Raw genomic sequence first — 9,035 nt, 5'->3', positions numbered from 1 at the left:
TTTAGTGTTCTAATTTTCAAAATAGTTCCTTGAATACTTCCATCAATATTGACATAATACTTAATTAATTTATTTTGAATTAAATGTATCCAGCTCACAAGAATCAAGCACATGGGTGACAGAAAATAAAACCTAGGAGAAAATAGTAAAAATTATAATGTTCAGAGCAGATTAATTTACCAAGATTAGAATTGAGTAGTTCACTAATACAAAGTTGAATGATAACGGCAAAGACGTGCTCGAAAAAAAAAAACGATTGATAGCATGTTGAACAATTTTGATCATATGACTTATTTTTATTATAGAACTAAAAATGAAAACAGTTTATGATTTAGCTATTAAGCCTTCCTGTTGTCCTAAATGTAAACAAAATGCATGAAAGCATGTCTGAGAAATGTCTGAGAAACAGTTGGCGAGTCAGCGTATTGACATAGTATTTCGACAGACACAAATAACCACCAGTTGGCCAAATGTCAAAGAAACTAAAAACAAAATGCCTGTCCGAGAAATAACATCGGTCAGATGGTACAAAAAGCACTTCAGACTAGAGGTAAAAATAATAAGTAAAGAATGCACAGCAATTCGACCAAAAAACTAGAGAGGACTAGGTTGCATTGTTGTATAATCCACTCATAATAAGATTTTCCACGAAAGACACTACTCGTAGTTCGTATGTTTTGTGTGGTTGACATTTTTTCTCGCTCATTATTACAGTAGCCATATTGCTCAGAAATAAGTTTTGATTGATTTATATAGGAGATATGTTACTATCACATCCATCTTATGTAACAGAAGGTACGCTCAACTATATAGAAAAAAATAAGCACCATTTAAGCACACCTCAAATTGAGACGTGCGGTACTTTGACTAACTGATTAATGTTAAAAATGCAATCAATTCAAATATTGGTTATATTTACTGTCACATCGAAGCTAATAACCGGTTATAAAATGCATAACACGTGGCATGGGTGGGCATATTGAAACACGTTATGTAAAATGTGTAAGTATGCTATATTACAAAATGCGTAAAGTAAATATTATTGCAAAACGTGCCATGTTTTTTTTTTACAAAATGTGTTCCCCAGTGATTAGAAAATGTCAGGACTGTTGTCGCGACCTAATTACTGCTGCCGTTGCTATGACAATGTTCGTCTGTACAAGTTATTATGTTAAATCCGAGATACGTTTTTTTTCTGATGCATATAACATTTATTCAATAAGCAACTTTTCAAATTACAAGATAAAGATCAAATTATATTTTCGATATATACGAATAAATACATACTATTTAATACTGAGTTTTCATGTAACCAGTTATTTAAAATACTATATGCTGGGGACCGAAATAGGATTAACGATTCAAATTATCAATTACAACCAGGACAGCCATAAGAGGTCGCAGTGATAAATTAATTTAATTAAAAATAAACGCAAGCTGCTTCATTGGATGATCCGGTTTATTTATTTTTTTTGTAGATTTGTTACAACGTTTCTTGAACTTTTTGTGAAAAAAAACAAATATACTAATATAACATATGTTCACGAAAAAAAAGGTATGTATTCTAGGTTTGTTTCATGGACGTTTGACAGTCATTACGATTAAATTGATGTTCACCTAATTACCCGAGCTAGTAGAAATACTATATATGTATATTACATTTACATAATATATGCGTTGTTCAAAATTGAAATAAGTATATTGTAATGCTTTTAGGTGGGAACATTTTGCAGTGAATTAGTAAGATATTTAAACCATGCTGTTGATCTAATGGTAAACGTGCGATTTGTCTTGCAAACCAAGCGTTCCACTAGGGATGCATTCATTGTAAACGCGTGGTGCTAATCCAAGAACGTTCATTTCATCCGTTGTACACCAGCTGCCCCACAGTATACTTTATTAGTTTATACGCTCATTTCTTTTGAGCTCGATGATCTTTGCTTATATGTATACCCGGAGTGACCGGCATTAACATTGCTCATCATAGTGGCACCGTTTATAGACGTGGAACGCATGGGGCCCATATATTCATAATGCCGATACCGAAACGCTATACAGAACGCCCTTCGGCAGCCTTTGCTCGTGATAGTATATATCAGTGGATTTATAGATGAGTTAATCAGTAAGAACCACCTAGACAAAGCGGACATACAGATTGTAAAATGCCAATGTGATTCGTCTGAGCCGGACATGTTCCATATTACGAGCATTAAATACTTATAAAATGCTGGGAACATACAGATGAAAAACACCACAGAGATAGCCATACACGTAACAAGTACTTGCTTCTCATCTGATTTGACTTTTTTTGACTGTTTACGATCCCTCAACATCATAGCAGACTGTCTGAAAGTTTTAATTGTCAGAGCGTACATAGTAGCGACGGTAACCATGGCAACGAGAAACATTAACGCATAAGTAATATACACCGCGTGTTCTGCATTTTGTAACATCGCATGGTATGATTTTAGTACAGTGCATTGTAGAATTCTCGGCATAGCAAATAGCACGCCCAATAGCCAGGTTGTGCAGATGAGAGACATTACACGGCCTTTTGTTTTTAGCATCATGGCCTTCAGTGGGTTGCAAATCCCCAGGTATCTTTCGATGCTGACGATGGTAACAACCCATAGCGATACGAATAACAGCATCGTATGTACACAGTTGATCGCACAGTTTAGATCCCGAGTGATGACACGACCTACGAGTATGCTCACATAAACCAATAAAACACTCAACAGCAGTAGCATGTCAGATGAAGCCAAGTTCACTAAATACGCGTTCGTCAGTGTTTTCATGTAGCGTACGCGAGTGAACACGAAAACAAATGCACCGTTAAAGAGCAATCCGAAACAACAGATCAGTATACCTCCAACATATAACGGAGTTCCAGTTACACCGCACGTGAAATTGTCGTCGGCCTCAGTGCTGTTTCCGGCCAATCCTGTTCCACTGATAAAACTGGCATTAATGAAGTTCGTTATGCCCATTGTTGTAACTGCAATAGAAATATATAAAAAATCCTTATTAGAAAAAACAATATGTACAGACACATGCGTGCTTTACGAAACTGTTATTTGATTTTTATATTCAATACAATGTTGTTCATTTTACGACTTTTTTTAGCATAAGACGAGCAAACGCAAACACTGCATGTTTCTGCCAACAACCTCACGGCCCTAACTAGATGCTGCATTCCGATTCAGTCACCAAACTTCGTATTCCACGCCGTCATGTACGAAAAATGAAATGAATACGAGTCCAGTCCGTGTAGCAGCGGACTCGTTTAGGAAATGAACGATGTGAAGGCGACGTCTTCTTTCAGTATATGAAATTCGTTCTGTGACGAAGAAAATGAACTGACGGTAACGCTTTATTTTAACACGTATGGTTCATGGTTAGATTAAAAGCCTCGAAGTGCTATTTAGTATAACCGGATGTCACAAATCCGATTATTCACAACTTGCAGCAATTATTTACTCTGCCACTCTTCATTTAATTGCATATTTCGCACGGCAGTATACAAATTTAAGGCACAATGTTGCATCAATGTTTTTACATCTCTAAATAATCGTGTGGCGAACACAATTATTCATGGGCACTGCGCTAGATGACACCCACATAGATGCAACATGTTGACGGATCATCACAAAATAAAAAACGTATTTCTTACCGGCTATGTTGGCTAGAAATATAACAGTAGCTTACTCGTATTTCTGCTGCCTGTGTTGACTGCAACGTGTTATCGTATCGCCAGATGACAAAGAGCTCCGTACACCATGCGGCTGCCATGAATGTGTTCGAATGAGGCTTGCGATTACCGTACCTCGTTTTTAAACTGGTCGTATTTGCATATGAATGATGCATGCGTACATTTCCCAGGATGCTCTGCGATGTCGAAGCTTTCGTTTCTACGTGAATATTCGTGGTGTATTTTACAGGTTTGCCTATTGACAATTTGTAAATCGTGAATTTTATTAATATTGCATTATAATTAGAAAGCGTGATGACAGGGCGTTCGTTAGTGTCAGTGTATGTACAAAGCTGGCTTCATATAAAGTCTTATAATGGCAATATCAGTTGTTAATTTAATTGTTTACCCACCCTGAGAATACTACTATAATAAAAGTATAATATATGGTAATGGATAACAACCTAACATCTGAGAGATTGTTAACCCCTCTGTAATTATGCTGGCTACTCGTTGGTATGCAATTAATAATTGAACACAAACGCCATTCAATATCTACCGTGTAGTTGCCTAAAAAAAAAAAAAACTATCAATGCATATATTATATAAGTATATATAAGTATTCTAATTTTGTATTTATTCATGATACTGTATTTAATATTTTTTTTTAAAAAACCTGTTGCCTGAAAAGTCGCCTTGTTCGTATAATAATAGCATCGCACAGATGGTCAAGACAATATCACAGGAAGGCAACAATTTATTACTTAATTACATAAAAGTTCTGTGATTGACGCGTGTTGTTAGTTTCTAAAGTTCACAAATGTATACAAGTAATACATATTCATGAATGTCATTAACGAAATAATCACAATGTGTCAGAAGAACTTTGAAAAATGGTGATGAAAACTTGCCATGCCAAGACCTAATTATTAGGTCATAATCATTATAGTCTACCATTATATGTCTTTAAACAATCGAAATCGTGCTCAATGTATACGTGTATTTGTATATTCCATAGTTAACTCTGTGATTTATTGCAGTTATTTACTTGATACAATAATCTTTTATTTAGAAGTTGTTTATAGAAGAAAATCTAATCAGGATTGTAATGCTCTTCTATTATGATTAAACGTAGTTACCCATATAACATAAATATATAAGATATTTGAATAAATGTAATTGAGCATTTTATTTTTTTTATTATTTCTTACATAATTATTACTACGCTTTTTGCAATTCTGAGAAAAACATCAATTCTCGAATATCAATTGTATGTGACAGTATGTAATTTATATCCCATACTTCTGATTATGGTACCTGACAAAATATTTTTTTTTGTGAGCACTTTTAAGAAGATATATTTTGAAAAATCTGACTTAAATGCGTATTTAGTCATCAAAGTCTTTTTGATGTAATTTTACACTACTAGAGATGATATCATCGTAACATTTTTTGCTGTAATTTCATCTGAACAGATACGTAAATTGTTCTAACTGAGTGACTTTATATGGTATAAGTTGAAGAACACATGCAGGCCATCAATACACTGACGTCTGTGGGTAAACTATTGCCATAATAATAATTAAATGTAACACGATGTAATTGAACATATGGGTACGGCAAACGAAACAGAATTTCACCAAAATCAAGGTTTTGGGAAATCAAGGGAAATGTGACTAAAATGCGTATTGGTATACTCATAATTGCAGAGAGATATAATCAACGTTACTGAGTGTGTACATATCGATTTTCAAACAATTAACATGTGTAAATAAATGACTCATTATGTGCGTGTGTTTGTCCCGGGTGTTTGTGTGGGAGGTCTGTATATGTGTAAAGGTTGAGTGATATGATGAGCCATAGTGTACATATAAATATATAGTCTGTCACGATAGATGTGTATGGATTTTTATGTTATATTACACATGGATGTGAAGATATTAGAATCTGATTTATTGAAGCGTGGAGTATTTTCATACTTCCCTGCTTTTACAACAACAAAAATGATTCTGATGTTAAACAATTAATGTATCGAGCTGGTAGAGTAAGAGAATACTTCTGAATATCTCTTTGCTGAACTATATATATTGTTTCGACATCTGTATTTTTTTACTACTAATGCTCGAATGATGTATAGTTTAGATAAATAATTTATGTTACTGTCTCTCCAACGTAAGTGTTGAAATTCAAATTTATTGTTAAATAAATTTTAAGCCATCCATGATTTTAAAAGGGCAAGGTGGTATGTGAATAGTGTGTAGCGTTTATAGTGGTGTGTGTATCTAATGGAAAAGGAAATTTAGCCAAATTTATTCAAAGGCACGCATGTTCTGCAGATCAGACATGACACTGTGTCCACTCTATGAAAAACCCATAAAACTGAAACATATGCTAATTATGACGAGGAAAATGTTCATTTAACTATCGGTATGGCACATCCTTTGCCATGACAACAGTACAGATTTATTATTAGCTAGTCCTACATTCATCTCACCACTCACCTCGTGACACGGTGTTAAACGCATACAATTAATTGCAACAAAGACAAGCCAAAAAGAATTCATTCAATCTTCTATCCGAGCATGCTGCATGTGTACCAAACACAGGATGTGGGATTAGAGCAAGCAAAGAAACTGCACAAACATGGGAATCCTACACACCAACTCAAAAACAACTGCATTGCTTCACCATTTGCATAAATTCTCAATACATCGCAGGTACATTCAGGTTTATGATGTAAATTAAAAAAACTAGACAAGACGATATTCAATACACTTATTGAATAAGTCGTTTTAACACACACTTTTATCTATATTATAATATAAACGAGTCTAGGCTCGCAGAGAAATAAATCAATTTACACGGCTGTATGTAGTCATGTCTAATAACATTGATAGCAACAATACAATATACATACCAAAAGCCATATGGCTACTTAGTGCACACTATAGTTATCCTAACGTTTGGTATGTCATTCACGTCTACCTTATATGTCTATGTACACTGTACATAATGTTATTTCATACATTCCGTGGTCTGGTATTGCACACACGGGCTAATGACTTGATGATCTAAGCATATTCTGTGTTACACATATGTAACCAATTGCTAATATATTATGTGATATATTCATTGCTAACTACGGGTATGAGTGACATTCTCGTGCTCAATTGGTCACTGTGTACCATTTTCATCGTGAACTGAATTGAATTGAATGGAACGTCTGTCATTTTAACCAATCAAAAACGCGTGTTAGAATATAACACGGAAATATAGTAAATTTCCTGATAACCAGCATAGATCGTTATGATAAAACTTCATAATTAATACAATGTTTTTTTTTTCAAATATGACGTTCAATACAAACTATTCAAGATTCAATGGTCAAAAAACTAGGGGCGTCGACATGCACATAAACATTGAAGACTGTTCGCAATCGTCGTGATGATAAGCTCGTATGGTTGCTAAAATATTTATTCAATAAATATAACATGTAAATCGCCGGCACACAGTTGTGCATTATTGCCTATTTCACGTATTTGATTACTCATACAACCAAAGGGAACGAGCAGCTGGGCATATACTATGTCGTTAAACGATACCCATGGATGTCATTCATATTATATCCACTAACCGGTGCAATTAGTAGAACAATGACTGAAGTTCCACTTCAATAACTAGAGACTAATGTTTCATTTCTATGATCACGTAGTCTAGAAAACCGATACAACTTCTTGTATAGCTACAAAGAAATTCACAAAGTACTGTTTGAAATATACGTCATGTTAGGTAGTTTAATTGCATAATCATGACCTATAAGACAAGTAATACTATGATAAAATTATAATAAATTCGTGATAAAATGTGTGTGTTATGCATCACAAACACAGACACAGATAGTATCTCTCCGCCACCTGACAATCCCGTATTTTGAAAAGCAAAAAAGTAAAATCCAATTTCCATTCTATTGATAATATCAGTGTTTGCAATAGTGCACAATCCTATGCACCACAATTAACATGTGAAAGCAACGCCACTTAGAAAACTATCTTAGGCAGCGGAAATTATAGCTAGCGAGGCGCTTCCTGGACACTGCACTTTAAATAGTGACTTCGAAATGCTTGATTACAAGCCAGCAATAAAACTCTTCCAGCAAGTAACAGTACTAACTTCCGACTTTGCCGTACACTTCAATTGTTGTCAATGTAATCATCCAGTAAAAAGCCGAATTCGAGCTGACAGGTCTTAATTACAATGTAATTGATGAAATGTAAAGATTTTAGCAACCCATTAGTGGAGTTCAGCGTTTGTGAGTGGAACGTCGGGGAGATAGCTGAGGGACGCTTGTGAAATACAACACCCTGAGTACTCTCAATAGATATATGTGACGCACTGATAATTAGAACAGTCTATAGTTACATTACGTATAATGTATCTCTCAAAGAAAGCTCATCAATAATATTAACACAATTGCAAACATTTGGTTTCCTAACTTTATAATTTGCATTATATTTGGCAAAAATATTTGAAATTCACACCATTTCGTCATGATTACGGTGAATAAGTAATACAGAAGTGCTTTCGCATGTGCGTCCCCACTGGGGCTGGGTTGCCTCGAGAATGCCCGTTTTTAAAACCGCAACAACTCGGGCAGGTTTTTACCACCCGGCTCCTAGTGCTAGGAAAGTTTGAGAGAAAATGTCTGATGATTTAGATTATTTTTTCCCAAACATGAAATAGTACAGGGTGTGTAACGTTTATCCATTTTGCACATTTTGCTTGTATGTCGTCCGATCAATACAATCGCTTGTAAATAAATTACTGACCCCTGTCTGAATATCTGAAGATAAAAATATCAGTTTATGTATAGTGATTTATCATGGTGACGTAAACAGCCGTGCTGGTGTCGTGTTCCACTGCTCACACTGTGATCAGCATGATTTCACGTATAAGGCTATTGGAGAATTAATCCCACTATTTTATTACAAGGCACGAATTTACTTATATTTCAGTCGACAACTCATTAATTGGATGCATCATAACAGTCGGTAAGAAGGTAGCATGCAAATATATAACGTGATTACAAGCACCTTCTTAGCGGCAAGGTCGTCAAAATAAAAACAAAAGGATTAGTTCCTATAAAAAATTATAAATATAGTAAATAGTAAGTAGTTAAAACTAGAAAACAGATGACTGACAAAATGAAGTAAAAAGATGCCTGGCATTACAAATAAGGTTGGGGATTGATGGGCAACGATAAGGGTATAGGACAATGCAGTTATCTGCATGATTCTGAAATGGCGATTGATAATCGTGCCACTCGCATTCGACTAATGAAAAGCCT

The 9,035-nt window shown here is 34.8% G+C and overlaps 1 protein-coding gene across 1 annotated transcript; it reads right to left on the bottom strand.

Moving 5' to 3' along the window:
• Positions 1-1,904: 1,904 nt before the first annotated feature.
• Positions 1,905-2,990, bottom strand: LOC102808658 (mu-type opioid receptor-like). Its single transcript, XM_006812883.1, has one exon. The coding sequence runs from the start codon at positions 2,988-2,990 to the stop codon at positions 1,905-1,907; it is 1,086 nt and encodes a 361-aa protein (XP_006812946.1).
• Between the last annotated feature and the right edge of the window lie 6,045 nt (positions 2,991-9,035).

Source organism: Saccoglossus kowalevskii, chromosome 3 (assembly GCF_978046115.1).
Source record: "Saccoglossus kowalevskii chromosome 3, keSacKowa6.1, whole genome shotgun sequence".
In the NCBI taxonomy this organism is placed as follows: domain Eukaryota; kingdom Metazoa; phylum Hemichordata; class Enteropneusta; family Harrimaniidae; genus Saccoglossus; species Saccoglossus kowalevskii.
Note: the sequence above shows the minus strand (reverse complement) of the source record. Positions and strands in the feature narration are given on the sequence as shown.

Bases quoted from the DNA above. Each gene is read 5' to 3' on its own strand.
- LOC102808658 (XM_006812883.1), bottom strand. From the start codon at position 2,990: ATGGGCATAACGAACTTCATTAATGCCAGTTTTATCAGTGGAACAGGA.